This window comes from Malurus melanocephalus, unplaced genomic scaffold (assembly GCF_030028575.1).
Source record: "Malurus melanocephalus ecotype Western Australia unplaced genomic scaffold, MMel_1.1 scaffold_80, whole genome shotgun sequence".
NCBI lineage: Eukaryota > Metazoa > Chordata > Aves > Passeriformes > Maluridae > Malurus > Malurus melanocephalus.
This window is the reverse complement of record NW_026623312.1, coordinates 342670-360390: the sequence shown is the minus strand read 5'-3', so window position 1 is coordinate 360390 and position 17721 is coordinate 342670. Positions and strand designations below refer to the sequence as shown.

General features: G+C 37.6%; 1 protein-coding gene across 4 annotated transcripts in view; it reads left to right on the top strand.

The window, feature by feature from the left end:
• The window catches only part of APC (APC regulator of WNT signaling pathway), a 91388-nt gene that overhangs the window by 38378 nt on the left and 35289 nt on the right, over positions 1 to 17721 (top strand). For all 4 annotated transcript variants that reach the window (XM_057367504.1, XM_057367503.1, XM_057367501.1 and 1 more), the window contains exons 3-5: positions 10544 to 10628; positions 11541 to 11742; positions 17571 to 17679. In XM_057367504.1, the coding sequence (XP_057223487.1) occupies positions 10544 to 10628; positions 11541 to 11742; positions 17571 to 17679 (396 nt within the window). The remainder of the gene's footprint in view (positions 1 to 10543; positions 10629 to 11540; positions 11743 to 17570; positions 17680 to 17721) is intronic.

The following is a 17721-nucleotide window of genomic DNA, read 5'->3' as shown; positions in this document are numbered from 1 at the left end:
TATTCACGCAAGTGTTAGAAAGCAACCTGAGTATGGAATTGCTGAACTGTCAGTTGTAAGTTATAACCTGTTTTACCTTCTCTTCATCAGTTGGGAAGATTGAGGTATGACCCCTCTGAGGTATAAAGAAAGCAGACTACAGGCTTAAAGAGAGGAATCATTTACTTGGGTGATCATGAGATCTTAAAATTGTAGTCATGCAAATTATTTCCCTTCTGACAAAAATCTTAATCAGTTTGTCAGCCAGTAGTTTCTTGTTGGTTCATGAATCCTAAAGTTCCTGTATGGGACATTCTCTCCTTGCAGCAATTCTGCAAATTTGGCTTCATAGTCAAAGTTTTTCTTCTCTATATTCTGCACTGCCTTTCTGCTGAAGAGAGATCTCTTAGGTCTGTTAGATGCCCCCTGGACTCTTGAGATTCTTCACCAGCATGCTTCCATTTGTTTCCTTATCTGTTGTCCTTTATTTGTTGTCTGCTTATTATAATGATACTCAGTCAAATTATGGATTCAAAGTGAAGAAAGTTCAGTGACTTACTTTTTTTGCTCCTCCACCAGACTGACGCCTGCATTGCTTACCCTCTGTGTGTATGTAATTTCCATTTAGGATTCTTTACATGTTTAAGTCCTGCTGGTTATAAACAAACACCTGTGGTTGTCAGAAAAAGATGAAGATTTTGTGATAAGGATTAATTTTTAAATGGCCTCAGCATCTCATGCAAGTTACAGAAGATGGCAGGTGTGACTGGGTTACTTTCCTGGGGGCAGGGGGGGAGTTTAGGAAAAGCTGCTGAATGACAGACCTGCARATTTGAATTTGTAATGGTCATGCCAGAAACCGCAGACTTACTAGTGGTTAAAGAGTTAACCTTTCTTTCCTAAGGARAAAGAAATACTAATTCTCTGGGGGAATCATTGAGTAGGAAGTAAGCAGTTTCGGCACTGATGGGTCTGCTTGTTTTTCTAAAATGAGTTCAGTGATGTCCCTCAATAAGTGCACTTGAAGAGTCCAAGTTGATTTAAGAAGGTTCTTTGATCATTATTCAGCTTAAAGGTAGAAAGTGGACTGCAGAATAAATGGTCTTTTTCATTTCGTTTTTTTTTTAATTTATTTATTTTTTTAATTTTAGTAAACCAATGGTGTCCTAGTGAGATTTCTGCCATTACTTGTATTTCTTTCCAGCATCTTCTTAAGTTGTGGGGGGAAAAAAGAGTGAGGTAGAACAATTGGACTGGTATTTTTCATGGTGGTAAAAATGAACGCAGGTGTGTAAACAGTTGCAGAAGAATCTTGTGGTATTGACTGAGGGAATAGAGTACATGGCAAATAAAATTCCATGTTCCAAAGCATAGCAGAATCATGACTTCTAGAAAACAGCCTTAACTTTATGTATGCCATGAGCATTTCTTAATGAATATGGCAACAGCGTAGAAAGAGGTATTAAAGATACTCTAAAGATCTAAAAAATAAACAGGCTTTTCTGTATGGTATCAGGTTGGTGCTTAAATGGGCATAAATGGGGAAACAAAAAAGTAATAATTGTGTCAGGATGGACATGCTGATCAGGAAGATAATGTTCTGTTCTGATGAACCTCCTCAGGAAGGACTTAGGAATTCCTATTAGGTGCCAAAAAATCTGAAAATCTTCCTTAAGTGACATAATTTAATAAAATGTGACTTTTCAGGGGAAGAGACTGAAAAAAGAGAGGYGCGGGATAGGAAGAAGATTGCTGAACTCTAAAAGATACTAAGTGTCATGAGGACTTAGTAGTCTTCCTGAATGCAAGATCTAAGGGCATCAAGTAACATTGTGAGATAGGAAGTGGAAAACAAACAGAGCAAAGCTTGTTTTGTATCATGTGTTTGCCATGGGAGGTAGGGCCRCTGGTGGTTTCAGAAAATCTGCATGTTGAGGCCAGGGGGAAGCTGGGGAGAGTACATGCAAGAGAAATGAACAGTTGGTTTTGTTCATGTATCCTTACTAGGTTCCTGCTGTTGGAGAGGAAGGAGGTTGATCTGGAAGGATGTTTGATTAGTCTCAGTGTTGAGGTTGGTGTTTGCTCTTGATTCTTGTCTACCGTACCAGTCATATGAGGAGCAGCTGAGGAAGCTGGGGGAGGGAGGGCTCCACCTCGAGAAAATGGGGCTCAGGGGGGACCTTCTCACTCTCTACAGATCCCTGTCAGGAGTTGTGGTGAGCTGGGGATAGGTSACTTCTCCCAAGTAACAAGCTACAGGCTAAGAGGAAATGGCCTCAGTTTGTACCAGGGAGGTTTACATTGGGTATTATGGAAAATTTTGTTACTGAAGGAGCTGCTGAGCATGGGAACAGGCTGGCAATGGCAGTGGTGGAGTCACTGTCCCTGGAGGAATTTAAAAGATTTTTTGATGTGGCGCTTAGGGACATGGTTTAGTGTAGGACTAACCCAGTGAAGGGTTTAATGGCTGATCTTGAAGATTTTTCCCACCCCAAGTGCTTCAGGTATTGATCATCCTGTGATGCATTACTATGCTGCTATGAGGTTRCAGACACATTACCACTTTTACTGCATCCTTCAGTTCTGGCATTTTCTTGTTTCCCRTCATTCTAGTTCTGCCTGTGCATGCCTAGCTACAGCTTTTCAGAGAAGAATACTGTTTACCTGGATACAGACTGTAGTGAAAGAAGCTTCTTTTTTTTTTTTCTCTTTGCTGCTTGAAGCAGTTGAACATAAATTTTTCCCTCCTTAATTAGCCTTTGTGTCACCAAGTGATGAGAACCTTCTAGCACACTCTTCATTTGCTCATTGCTATGCAAGTAGTGTACCTCAGAAAGTGGTGCCTCTGTTGAATCTGCCCTTGTCCTGGCATTGTTTCCATGCAGCTTCCAGCCAACTCTAATGAGTCAACTTCATTTTGTCTGATTTTTCAGCATTCTGGCTGATGTGGTCAAAGTTAAGGGGTTGCAGTTTTTTTAAATGCTTTTGTGCTCCTGGCTCTTAGGAGTTGTTTGTATGGTCCTGTAGGCTCCACTGTCTTAACAGAGCTTGTTTTTCTTTTTTAAACTTAGACTTCTTTTAAAGCACGTTTTGATCCATACACTGTCTGGCACAGAGATGCTTTGTCTTGATTTCTCTGATAYTTCTCTGAATTTTGTTGTTCCCTTTTGGGAAGCATTAGACGGGAACGTAAATTCCAGCTATTAATAAAGAAAAATGTAGAAAGACTTGGAAGTGCTTTGAAGAGCCGCTAAAGATGCAGTAATAAGTGAGGAGTTTGTATAGTAAGTTTCCTGCTTTTGAGAAGGAAGCTATGTGAGGGAATCAATGAATCAAAAGCATAAAATAATAAAATTTGTGTGCAATTCATGTTTGTATCAGTTGCAGTGAGTYTGACTACCAGATCTGTTCTTTGCTTGTAGCAATAACAAACTGTGTTTGAGATAAACTATTTAAAAAACCCTAATATTTTGTACAATTGAGTTTATTTTTACTTTTTCATTTTTAGCTTAAAAAAAAAAACAACCAACAAAAGAAGACAGAAAATGCATTTATTTGGTTTTCAGAGAAAACATTAAGGAGATGACAGCCAGATGATGCCATCATGATTTTGCCAGCTGGTCCATACATCCTATAATACAATTTAACTTACTCTACAAAAAAAAACCTTCCAACTTCAGCATTATCAGTGCTCCCAGTATGCAAAATAGATGCTTGTATAACACAGTGTTAGTTTCTAATTTACCTCTGCAAAGGAAATTTCTAAATCATATTTTCAGGCATATAGTGTTGTGTAATGAATGAAATATTTCTCTTGAAAGTTACTCCTTGATAAAAATTTATTCTTCAGGAAGAATTGAACATTTTTGTGTTAGAAAATACCTTTTTCTTTTTTTTTTCCCCCACAGTTTTAAAAGTCAACTAAAACTCCATCTTCTAGCAGCTGGATTTCTTAATCAAACTGTCTCTTGAATGACTGTGGTCTCATTATGGGTGGGTCACATACCTTTTGAAAATTGCACAACTGCAGTTTCCCATCAGAAACACTGTCTTTGGACAGCCAAGCCAGTAGGGGAGAATTAAATGAGAATTGTGAGATGCACACCTCAGCACTGAACAGACAGTGCTCAAAATCCAACTATATCCAGCACAAGCTAGCAAAGTATTTTGATTTAATAATAAAGTGTATTTTGTTTTCAGTGTAACCACATTGTGTTTTATATCCTGAAATAATATAGATTTTTAAAAATTATGGTGTTGCATGTGAAACAGCTAGCTGTGGAAATTTAACATTTTGCCTACTTATTAAGGGAGAACACTGAAACCATAAGAATAGCAGAGTAACTGGCCCCTTAAAAGTCAGGGCTAATTCCAAAGGGTTGGCCATACAGACACTTGCACAGCAGGTGCACATATACCCTGCTCTCAGTGGGAGCCTCTTAGCTTTGAATTCATCCCATTCTAAACAAGTGTGATAAAAATGGACAGAATGTAGTGTTACCTAGTTTTGCTCTTTGACAAGCCATGCTTGCTTTCTGATTTTTTTCATATTTTCTTTATTTAACGGCTTGTGTAACAACCTTACTGTATGTGATAATAGCCTGCCTTGTCTGAGAGTGAAATTATTTCCCTTTTTTTGTTTTTTTTAGCAAATGTTTTGCTTGGTGAGCAAGTAGGGAGAAAAGGCATTGATTCAGCAGTAGAATTTCTTGCCTGTGTTAATATTTGTGAAATAGGTGCTAAGTTCTCAGCTTTTCTAACTCSTGCTCTGCCCATTCATCCAGTGTTTTCCTTTTAGTATCTGTTTGGTTTCCATTTAATTTCAACACATCCCTTCCCAGCATGTGAGCACTTGAACTTTTAAGTCTTACATGGGAAAATAGTAATCACAGGAAACATTGTATGTTCTTTTGATCCTTTTTCCCCCTAATGTGAGCCTGCATCTTTATTCTCAAATTAATTTGCTTGCTCCTAGTTGGATTTTGCACATGAAGAATGTTTTTTGTGGTGCCCCACGCACTCCAGCCTTTCAGGAGGGAAGAAGTAATGTTCTCAAGGCACGTAAAGAAGAGTGTCACATCAGGATAGTGACACAGGGCAGAATAATACTGCTAGTGTGGTAGATATGGAAGGGATAGAACAACAGTGGTTAGATCCTCAAAAAGTAGAAGTAATTTTGAAAATTATAATGTGTATCCGTCATTCAATAAATTGTAATGTGTAAGTGGAAGAAACTGTCATAAGCTGAACTGAATCTTACAAATCAAGTGATGAATTCTGGGAAGTTCTGAGAATCTAGGAAATACTTCAGTGACTGCACAGTTAATGCAGTCAGACATCTTTTTAAGCTCACRTGAACTGAAAATGTAGTTATAAAAGTCATTTAGCATCCTACAAAACACAGATATTTAAAATACAAGTGAATTTATTTAATCTGCAGAGAAGCAGCAATGGCATTATATTGTTGGGGTTTTATGTCTTTTTATGATTTTAGAATAAGCAAATTGTAATTCTAAACTTTCTTTGTAATTTCTTTGTAATTCTAAATTTTCTACCAGGATCCAAATTGGCTGGAAAATTGAAGAAAATATTTGCTTCCTATTTTTTTAGAATTTAAATAAAATTGAGCTGGTGATATATATAGTTAATGCCATTACTTTACACAATGCTCTTTCTGAGCATAAAATCACATCACTTTAGTTGACCTGACAGTGTGCTTGCACGAAAAACTTAGTACTGTCTTCTATAAATGGCTACAGTAAGTGACAGTTCCTGAGCATGGTGGCAYCGGGTGAATATTTTTCTTTCAGAAAATGACATTGTTGGAAATTAAAATGAACAACATCATTTCACATAAGGAATTAAAATTAACAACATCATTTCACGTAAGAAATGCTTTCCTCTTTGTGCAAGGCTGAAAGTTGRATTTGCCCCAGTGTTCCACCTCAGTCAGTAGTGCTGTCATTGTTGGTGTTATCATTTGGCCTGGTTACAGGGCTGAGCAGCCAGAGCAGTGCTTGCACTTGGGGCAGTTAGAAGGGCTTCCACCAAGCAGTTAAGTAGCAGCATAATTCACCAAAATGTGTAGGAGCAATGAGCTCCTTCCAAGCACTCACTCAGCTCCTGTGAATGTTGTACCACAAGTGTCAGAATTAAGGCTCTGTCAGGTTTATATARTTGTAACAAGTTATGTAAAACCTTGAACTCAAGTTTCTGCTATCCCTAAAAACATAAAAAAACAGTATTCTGATGTCTGTTCCCCCACAGTTCTGGCATTTAATAATTTTGTGAAAGTTGAGTGATGATCTTTTAGTGTATGTTATCTTTTTTCTGCCYTTCTAAATAATAATTGAAACAATGTTCAGCTGTATTGGAGGTTAAAAATTACTTTCAATTTAGWAAATTTATGTTACATTTTCAACATACTAGGTTAAAAGCATAACTACAAATGTTGTCAGAAATACTGTAATTTAAAAATAGTGCTGATTTGGTTAAGCRTAATTTCGTATTCATTCAACATGCYTATTCCTGTCCTCTGCAGGGCTAAGATAGATACTGGATTGCTCTCTGAAGTTGTGAACACTTTCTGTATTTGTGCARCTAAACTTGGTTTTAWACTCAAATGTTGTAAATACAGTGGTAACCAGCGTAACTGACCTGTGAGTATATCTGGTATGCTGCACCCAGGATTTCATATCTTTAATCTTCATTGTGATTTTCATAATTTTTGGCTATCGCTGAATACACATAACTTCGACAAAAGTGAATATAAGTAATGAAGCTTACYGTTTTAGTGTGGGGGAGGAGAGCAGTGTTTACAGAAGACCAAACATACCTGAATCGTCATCAAAATGTCATTTTATATTTTACYATATTTAGATAGATTCCTAAGTAGTAATCTTTTTATGGACAGTTCTCAAAAATTGAATACACTTGAAATCTTAACCCCTTGGGATTTTAAATTTGACAYTTTTAGCATTATTCATGTGTGATGCCTTTATTGGTAGCTTGAGTAAATTCACAGCCCTTAAACCATTTTACTTACAAGAACTCCTTACCACTTAGCTGCATGTTTGTACTGCTAGTTAAGATGCTTTTCTTTACAATAGTTGTGCAGTTAAATGCTGACATATCTGATCTCTTTTATTTGATTGTTCATAAGTAGGTTTTATGTCAGGGTTATATTCACAGAGACCAAACAAAAAAACCCAACCAACCAATCAAAAAATAGACAGTGTTTCAGTACTTCACAGTCCAGAGACTGTGAAGACAGAAACCCTTTTAAATGATGATGAGTCATAGGGCCTGCTCCATTTCCAGAAGGATTCTTTTGTAATTCTGCACAGAACAAGATAAACTAGGTTATACTTAAGTGACCATTAAAATAATTTGACTTGCATTCTTTAAAAGAACAGAAAAAAACCTTGCAGCCTTTTCTTATAATCTTACATTTGTTTATTTCTTCAGTTAGTCACTGCTAAGTCAGTAAATAATGCTGTCAGTTAGACACTGCCAAATCAGTTAGAATAATGCTGTAAACMACTGTGAATATATTTACTGAAACTTGCAAAACTAAACAGATACTGATTGAACCTTCTCAAAAAAGTATCTTATGCTTTAACAAATATTATATGAAATTTAGTATAAAATTACAGCGGAAAAGTACTATTTCGAAGCACTGTATGCATGTAAACAGCATTAGTGTTGGATCCTGAATTATAAGTAGTGAATAAATAAGTAGTTTCATTAGCACAGTAACAGATAACTTAGCATGCTTCCTTCTGAAGGATTTTTCTCTGTTCCTCATTCAAGTAAAATTGCGAATTCTCTAACTTGTCATTTTAGCACAGAGGCTTATTTTCCACCAGTACTTGGCCCAGGGGCTGCATCTTCTTCTCTAATCTTTGTCACCTTTATTTAACTGCCTATTGAATTGTCAGCTTAGATGTTGAAGTGTAATGTGATGGAGTTTGGAGTTGATGTCATAGCCTCATAATGGTGKTGTCATCTTAGCAGTGGCAGAAAAGGAACAGAGAAATAGAGCTAGAAAAGAAATGTAGAAAAATAAAGAAAAGCTAACTTGAAAAAAAATGCATGTGCTGTTGTGGGAGAAAGAGGGGTAATACAGAAATTAGAAGTTAAAATGTAAGTTAATGAATTGAAACAGAAAGTTGAGCAGGGTGATCTAGTATGCTAATGTTTAACTGTTGCCAATACTTAGAAAAAGGAGGCCCTTGCTGCCTGGACACTTCAGTCATGTAATTTGGTAGGGCAGGAAAAGTTTACGGTACTTCCACTTAGCTTTTCATACTGGAAGGACTCATTACATAGCAAAGTATCCTGAACATACTGAAATTTCAGATGTGCCACACATGTGAGTGAGAGGCTTCTAAAAAGGGAATGGAAGGAGAGGTGGGATTTCAAGTTGGCTTTTTACCTTGCACAACCCTGCTGTTTTGAGAAAAGTAGTTCATTGTTTATTTCCAAATCTGTCTGAGTTGACAGGTCTCCAGTAAGCCTGCAAAACTCTCTCAAGACCACTCCATGTGTCCACATTGCCGTTTTAGCCTTCAAGCTAAGACTGCTGCCTGCAGATCCACCTTTGCGTCAGAACAGTGCAGGAGCTCTTCTTTGAAAAACACTGCATCAGTTGTTTGTCTGCCTTTGCTGACAAGGCAGATGTTATGTATAGAGATGGCTGGGCCATATGGCTGATGAGGGTGCCCTTGAATGGACTTAAAAGCACAGGCACATGGAAGATGTCTTTCCAAGAGTACAGATTTTCTCACTTGCATCCTAAAGGCAAACCTGGCATTTAMAGGCAATGCAGTAAGAGTAGATCTGTAGCTGGATTGTGTTGAGGACCAGCATACATACAAAATATATTTCAGTATATWTTGTCCTTAGACTACCTTCAGCCTGGTCCCATTGTGTGAATGCYCATTAGCAGTTTTGAGTATAACTGCTGGCTTGGCTTGATCAGAAAGGAATTTGKTTCATGCTCTGAGATACCTGCAATGGGAACAGCTGGATGGAAGTCTGGCATCATACTGGCCCAAAGTAAGACATGAATGTGAACAAACATCTTGGCTCCATCACTAAACTGGAAATGTGGGTGTCTGCACTCCAGAATTACTCTTCCTAGAGCACCATGTAATTACATGATGGAGGCTGCAGCAACTGGGTTGATTCCATTTGCTCTGAGTCTAGGTCTTGAGATTATCTCCCCAGAATACTGCACAGTTCTGATACTTAGATACTCAGAATCTGTGTTTTTTGTTGTTGTTAGGAGGAACAACACTTKGAATACAGAAAAGCTGCTCACTGTGCTGCTTAAAGAATATCTTGACTTTTTGTAGATTACGTGTTTTCTCTTAAAAAGAGAAAAATGCATTTAAAAGGTACCTTCTGTGTTAGTTGCAAAATCCATCAATAGTGGCTGTAAGGTATGCTAGATTCTTGAAAGAGCAAAATGTTGATATGGACATATTTTTAAATTGTCTAGAATTCATTMGTTTTCAGGTCTGAAAAGAAGTACAATCCTGTGTGCTGAGTCTATGTATAAAAATTACTGAGTACCTTTCATTATTCAGATTGCTTTCATCTCCTGACTACTGCTGCTTCTAAAAATATTTTCTGTACCACAGTATGAAAAATGATACTTTAAATTCCRGTAAGGGCTTTTTGCCTTGTAGCCAGTGTTTTTTATTTGTTCTTGCTATTGATGTATCTGTCATCATGATATTGAAAAGACTTTCACTAACTTGCATTTCATTTTCTACCTGAATTTAGGCCACTGAGCATTTGGGACCTGGGGGTTCACAGGCTCCTTTAGTGTAATAGTTATTGTTCACTATGATTTTTTTTTTTTTTTGTGCATCAGAACTATATTCTTTCAGCTGTATAATTTTATCATATACAGWGCCGTATTCTTCAATAGAAGAAGAAGAAGCTTCAACTGCATGAAGGAATCTAAATCTCTTCCCTATAGGCCTGGTAGTGGTTGTAATAGAAGTAGTAATAATACAAATAATAAATGCCATGAAGGAAACCTAAATCTTTTGCTCCTAGGRCATGGTAATGGTAGCATTTGTAGTAAGAATAACATGATTTTTCTTGCTGGTTTACAGTGGTGCTAAGGCCTCAAAGAAAACAAATCCTGGGGATTACTTCTGTTCAATTACTTCTTTCTKTTAATCACATAGCCAAAATTTGTTTTTACAAGACTGACTGACTTCTTTGTGCTTACATTTTTCTCCATCTCTTAATTCAAGATAAATTGTATTCACTTTGAGAATTTATAAGTAATCCAAAAGATTGTACTGCCAGATAGGTCGAATTGTGCAGGATATACTTTACATCATGGTAGTGCTGGGGGAAACACTGTACAATAAGTTTGATGGCAATTAAAATTATGACACTTGATTGCTGCTTACATGAAATATAATTTACATCAGTGTATCAGCAGCTGTTACATGAGTGTGCACTTTAGGGCAAGAKAGGATATATTCACCTTGTGGGTTATTACTGTAAGGATTTCTTAATCAARCTTAATATCTTATAGGAGGTACTGAAACAGCTACAAGGAAGTATTGAAGATGAGGCAATGGCATCTTCTGGACAAATTGACTTACTGGAACGACTTAAAGGTAAATCTAGAATTATTTTTTAAGTAGGTTCATTTCTTTCTTCATTGTTTTTTCCTTGGGATAAAATTTTCGAAGGAATTTACATTTTCTTTCCAGTGCTAACCTTGATGATTAGGCATGATTTAATTTTCATTCTACTAAACATTTTGAGACACATTCTCAAAAAAAATACCAGATAAAACCTAAACACTTCTTCTTTTATACTTTTGCTACTTTTACTCTAGGACTTCTCATGAATTGCTTGTGGTAAAATACGTATAAGTTAATGTTGGTGTAGTTTCACCAATTTTCTAAACTTGTTTGCATATCCTGCCATCTCCATATCATATTACTGGAATTGTTCCTGTCATGCTGCAAATTGATGGCCCCTTCCCTATAGCAAGTGCTGGAACATGTATCATCCCATTGTATGTGAAGTGCAAAACAAGCCCAGACCACTAACTCCCTGTATGCATCCATTTCCCTACTGCTGACCTAGAAATTTCAAAAGGGATGTCTACATTTAGGAGCTCTGTGATGAACAGAGCATTCATCTGTTACATGATGCTGAAGCATCTGCAAGTTCTCAGAAAAGAAATTGTTAGGAAGTGGGCCACAAGGTAATTCACATGATGTTTATGCAAAACTCTGCCCATTTCTTAAGTCCTCTGGGAAAGAGGCAGGCAGGCTTATATGGGGATACTGTTCTGATTGCCAGGATTGCAGTTTGGCCATCTGCTCAGATGAGTGCTGTTCTCCAAGTCCACATGTCAATTGTTTTGATTCACAGTATCTTTTCTGCAATTGCATCCAAAATGTTTCCATTAAAAAACCCCATGGATTAGTTCAGGAAGTAATTAAGATAGAAATTATCTTTTAATTTTGTGCTCTTGAACCTTCAGCTCTGAAAAATGTTTGCTGTTTATTATCCAGAACTGAATTTGGAAGGTACGGGCTTCCCTGGAGTGAAGTTAAGGCCAAAGCTGTCCGTGCGTTCATATGGGAGCCGGGAAGGRTCTGTGTCGAGCCGCTCAGGAGAGTGCAGTCCAGTCCCCATGGGGTCATTTCCAAGAAGAGGCTTTATGAATGGAAGCAGAGAAAGCACTGGTTACTTAGAAGAGCTAGAAAAAGAGAGGTAAATTTATCTGTTTATTCCTCCAATATGGATTGACTTCTGATTTTTACATGAAGGTTTGCTGACACACCTAGTTTTTAGCTATCACGAATATGGTTTTGATCAGTATTTACCTGTCACTTACCTTGACAGCTATGAAACCAGGAATCTACGTTTTATTTAGATGCACATGCACAAAAAACCAAAAATTCTCTTAAAATATCATTCACTTTCTGCTGCTTCTTCATATGTGCRTTTCGTTGTTACTCCTTCTTGGCTGAAGGTTTTTTTTATTATGATAGGCAGATTCTTACTGTCTGAAATATGTTTAAACCGTGAGGGTGGAGCATCCTAAGCACCTCCATGTTTCCTCACCACTGTTGATAAATTCTGAAGCTGTAACAATGTGATGGTGCAATCTCTTTCTCTCTTTTGCAAATGGTTATTAAGTACCATAACTGGTTTATCAATTATTTACTATTAGCAGACATTTACATAATGACTCTCCCAGCAAATTTGTCAGCTAAACAAAATACTTCTTTTTATCTTCAAGATGTTKTTCCTATCAGGTGTTTCATATTGACAAGATCCTGGAATTTCTTTTCTTGAAAGGTGGTGGTACTCATTTAATAGGAAGAACACACTTTCAGGTCATAATACAGAATTGTAGCACTTAATCAGTGACAAAGGAAATGCAAAGAGACATGYAGCTGTTTCCATTAAAGCCATCTTTATTTCTTTAAATGAGCCTGAGAGAAATATTTTTTCAAAAGCCTTATCTGCAAGACAAGATTTCCTGAAGATTTGGTCCTTAATGGATGGGATATTGAGGTGGGGGCTGCAAAACCAAATAAACTGCAACACAGTATTTTTTGTGCATAGTAGTCATTAACAAGGAAAAAATGTCCATTTTGCAGTTGTAATACAAAAATTTTGTGGGTAATGAGTGGGTTGTAGACAGCCCTGTAGAAGACTGTCCTCTAAAGGATGTTCAGCAAAATTTTTGCAGCCAAAACCTGAAAGGGGTATGCTTTTCTTCCAAGATACTATGTCTAGGTCCCTTTTTTTTGGTCTCATCAATGGAATGAAAGTAACTTACCATTGGTCCATACTGAGCCTGTTCTAGCAGCCTCTTTAGTTTTTAACTTCTCTATAAAGATATTTGTTCTGTTGCATAAAATGTAGATTCCTGAGGATCTGTGTAAGAATGTTTAGGAATTTGGGAATCTACACACTTGCTCATCTCAGTCTTCAGGAGTCTATGTCTATCTTTTGCATCTTAACTGTGCATTTGTTGATATTCTTCCAGTGCTGTGTTTTACTGCATATGATACTAAAATCTTCAAATATTATATCATGTTAAATATAATACTTTAAAATCTTTAAACATGGTTGGGACTTAGGGTGTGATTCAGGTCCTGGTCACTTTGAACAAGGAGCATTTATAGCAGCCAGAGTTCTTTAAGGTGATTCCCTCTGATTTATGATCTATGATCCTTTCCCAGCCTGGTGGATTCTAAGGTGTTAGTTCTTTAGACATTTTTCTTGGCAACAAAGACAGTTTAGGCAATGAACCAGTCTGTGTTCCAAATAACACTGGAGAAGAGGGATAAGGATGTTTTAATTTCAAAGTAGCTTAGGCACTGCTATTGCCACAGCTGATGAGGTGAATATTTGTGCTGTGGAGAAGATGGATCTATAGAGGCATGGCCAGATCACATCTGGCTTCATTTTTAGTGAAATGATGGATAATCCACAACTGTTCCATTCCTTAAGCTGTTTCAGGATATATGTGGAAGCCTGTAGGTCATTGATGCGAGCCCTGGCTGGACAAATGAGTCCAAATTTGTGGGGGTGGATGTAGGGCTGTGCATTTAAAATCACTAGCATTTCTAAAAGAAAACGAACCACTTCTTTTCCTATAWTTTGTATCTAAACTTGTTAGGAATATTACTAAATTTCTGTGTATCAAAACATATATACTTGCTAATAGATGTTGGATTTTGGCACTTCATCAGACTTTCAAGAGTTTGTGGAACTTGACAAGCCTAAATTAATTTGTAATAAAATAACAYTTTTCAGAGGCCTGCAGCAGGAGAGCATTTCCATTTAGTATTTTAACACAGTATATGCTACTCATGGGCAACAGTATTTATGTGAGGACTAAATGATGTATTTAAATATTTAGAGCAGTTTGGTGGGCTTCTGGCATCCAGTCAGGGTCAACCCACCATCCTAGACTGAGACTGAACATCTGAGGGGAAGAAAATTTATCAATTGATTCAAATCACCTACCACAATAAAGATTAAATTATTGGCCCATCTCTTGTTCACTTGGCTCTCCTCTAATTCCAGAGTTTAAAAAAACAAACATAAATAAAAAGAGAAAAATGGGCAGTGGTAACACTGTTCTTTTAAATTGCCAGTTTACAGTAACCATTAAATATCTCCTGTTTTCTCTGGCTATTTCCAGGCATACTTTGTAACAACAAAACTTTTCCGAGTATATTGGAGGTTCCTTTTTGTGCCCTTGGCAATTCAGCAAATTTAATAATCTCACATTTTTTTATTTTGTCATTTGCCACTAAAGACAGTCTTATGAGGAATTTTATATGAAAATATTTCTATGCTTTCTTCATTCCATTTGGGTTATGCCATTCCTATTTTATTTCCTCAATGTTAATTCTGAGCATTTCTGTCTCATTACTTCTTTCTTCCATTATGCTTATCTCCTTTTTGCTGGCTGTACAACTTATCTCAAACTCTATAGCATCAGCGCTGCTTTTCAAGATTTTATTTATCTCCTGGCAATTTAGGTGAAAGTATTAATTATAGTTGTAATTTACATAATGCAAGTAGAGTAGCATATAATTTGTTTCCCTTCTCCCTTTTAACCAGGAATAATATTGACATAATTATGCAGAAAATACTTCCAAGAGCAGAAGCCAGTTTTCTGGATKCATTCAGCTTCCTCTGTTGTTGGGAGCTTCAAAAGTACCTCAGAAGAGAAGCCTTTCAACAAACCTACCCTTCAGAAGAACAGTTCAAAATGAAAACTTTTTGTTAACTCATAAAAACAGTGTAAAGTTCCAAAAGCTTTCTCCATTTGTTTTGCTGCATTCTCATTGAACTTGATAGGATATGACAGAGAATAGAATTTTGTCTGATGCTGTGAAAGTCCTAATGTAAACAACTTGAGGGTATTAAAAAGATGGAATAACTGCATTGGGTTTTTCCATCAATTTTTTTCATTAGCTTCTTGGAACCTCAGGAAGCTTCAGGAGGCTGAGAAGGAGCTGTACTTCCRGTTGGAATAGTATCTGATAGCAATGTTAAATGTGGGGAGCAATTTATCAGATGCATCTACAGAGTTGTGCTGCTTATTGCTGCATCTTTTCAAGGAAACTGAAAGTTCGGCCCGCTGTAGTTGTAGCGACCCTTCAGGTTTTGTAGTGAGGGATTTTAAAGACTGTTAAAACCTGAATTGTCATGGAACAGTGATACCAGACTAGTAATACCAAATAAAGCATTGCCTCAGAACTAAAAAATGACTGTTAAATTAAACAAGTCACTCTCAGGTCATGCATTATGTTGTTTATGCAGCACTTACGGTTCCTAAGTTATTTTCTTGCTTCTAGCATCCACTGTGCTTGCCAAACTGATTGAATGACACAGTGTCTCACAAACAGAATACCCTACTGTCTTGGTTTGAAAGACAGGTGTTTTGCCAATAAAGGCAGGGACCCCCCTTGGAGTGGTGGATATGACCCCCCTTCCCTCCGAATTATTATAGCTTTGAAAAAGTAAAAGGGAATATGGGAAAAAGGGAATAACAGTTTTTACTAATGTGTATAACAAGATGAAACAAGTAACAACAACAATAGCAACAACCAGCCCAGTCACAAACCCACCTGCCTCCSCGGCAGCTGCAGGGGCGCTGTGGCGCGGTCCCRGCCGGTGCAGATCTCCCACATGGCCAAGGATGGGCACGAAACCAGCAGAGATGGATGGAGAAAAAGTTCCTCTGCAAACTCACAGCAGACACACGGACCTCAGTGCTCCTTTAACCTCCGCAGCACGAATCTCAGGGGTCCCTGGCAAGGCACAGGGGCAGAAGATCACACAGTCCAGCAAAACATGAACCAACAAGCAGAGATGCTGGGCTCTGCAGAAAAGAGCAGTCCAGCTCTGCTCCACAGGTAGCAGGCCAGCAACCCTCTGAGCCAAGCAGGGCAGTATATATAGTTACCCCGCCACCACCACACCCACAAAAACCCCTTCCCAGTGCTTAGCAAGATCATTTGGGTGGTGTGTAGGTGCTATTGTCTTCACTAATCGCCCACCCATCAAAAGGATGACCGTGGCAATCAGTGTATCCCAGCAACAAAATGGGAAAGAAAAATTCCCCAAGGAAGGAAGCAAAATGAGAACCCTTAACCCACAACACCTACATTTCATAAGAGAAACGTAATCACAGATTTACTGAACTGAAAGTAATCCCTCCAGTTTGTGCTACCAGTTCTTTGACATCCAAAGGGAGAATTATGAAGAAGTCATAGTGTGAAGTCAGTCCTTTCACACTTGCAAGTTTTCGTATGGTAAAAATAGTTTTTATAAGGATTGCTTAATTGTGCGTTTGCAAATTTTATTTGACAACCTGGACACAGTTGGGCACTCAAGGTGGTAAATAGGGGAGCTGTGCAGAATGCCTGTGTGTGCAGATATTAGTCAYCATGGCAAGAGAATGGGCAGGGGGGAGGCAAAAAATATTACTTTTTCAACAAGCTTTCCCCAAGCCCCATCTATTAGTTTTTCCTTCAGTCTGTCAAAAGGACTTTAGGAATTTCTGCCAGCCCAATCCTCGTGACTGAAGAATTACTGCTATCCTGTAATACTGCTCCAGTTAGCTGCCAAATGATAGTAATTGTTGGGTTTTTTCAATCATTTTGATTGTAAACCTGCCTGATGTCAAAGCTGCCCAGTAGATSACTTAATGTGTAGCCTTGGCATCCTTAAAACAATTCTGTTTCAACATAGCTGTTGGATCAGATCTGGAAACTTAGGTCATTTTATTCATGTTTACAAACATTTAGCACTCTTAGATGTGTGTAGTTTTCAGTCTCATGTTGGAGGGAGGGATCCTCTCTTTTAATTTTCCATTTGAACACAAGCCAAGTCACTTACATTGGGTATGAAATAAATGTTATAATTTTATATAAAATCCAGTTCATGAAGGATTGATAAAATAGTATAGAATTACCAATAGAATTTTTTTCCCCTTGGTAATCTGCATATGTTAGTCATTTTGTCTTTCTTACTACTCAGGTATGCAGTATGCTAATGATAACCATTTAAAATGTTTTTAACAGCTGCAAAGGTATCTTGTCTATAACATTTGGTAGAAAATACTGTTTCAAAGTATATTTAGACACTCATGGAAATGGCTTGTTTCATGTGCTTAGCTCATAGTTTTGCTTTGGGGGACAAATGAGTAAAAAGTGCGAAGATGAAGAGGATAATTCAGTAATAGGATTGAGGGTGTATTTTCTTAAATGCAGTTTTAACTGTGCAAAGTATATTTTTCAAAGAGGCCGGATAAAGTTAACACATGACTGATAACTGGTTTTACAAAAGTTCTCAGCCTTGGATTTTGAGGTGCTTTTTTAGAGAAATAATATACTTTTTTCTCTCTCATAGTTGTGAACCTGATATGCTTAACTCGGAGGAGTGGATAGGTTGTTTRGCTAGGGCCAGGGAACTGAACTCAAATGTCTTCTTAGTGCCCTCTTCAAACCTCCAGGTGGAAATGAGTTGTTAATGGGAGTCACTTCCTCCTTCTGCTTTTATAGATCTCTGTTGCTAGCGGAGCTTGAGAAGGAAGAGAAAGAAAAGGACTGGTATTATGCCCAGCTTCAGAATCTGACCAAAAGGATTGATAGTCTYCCCCTTACTGAAAATGTAAGTACCTTCTGAGTGCTTGGTGAGATGCCTGGTGCTACA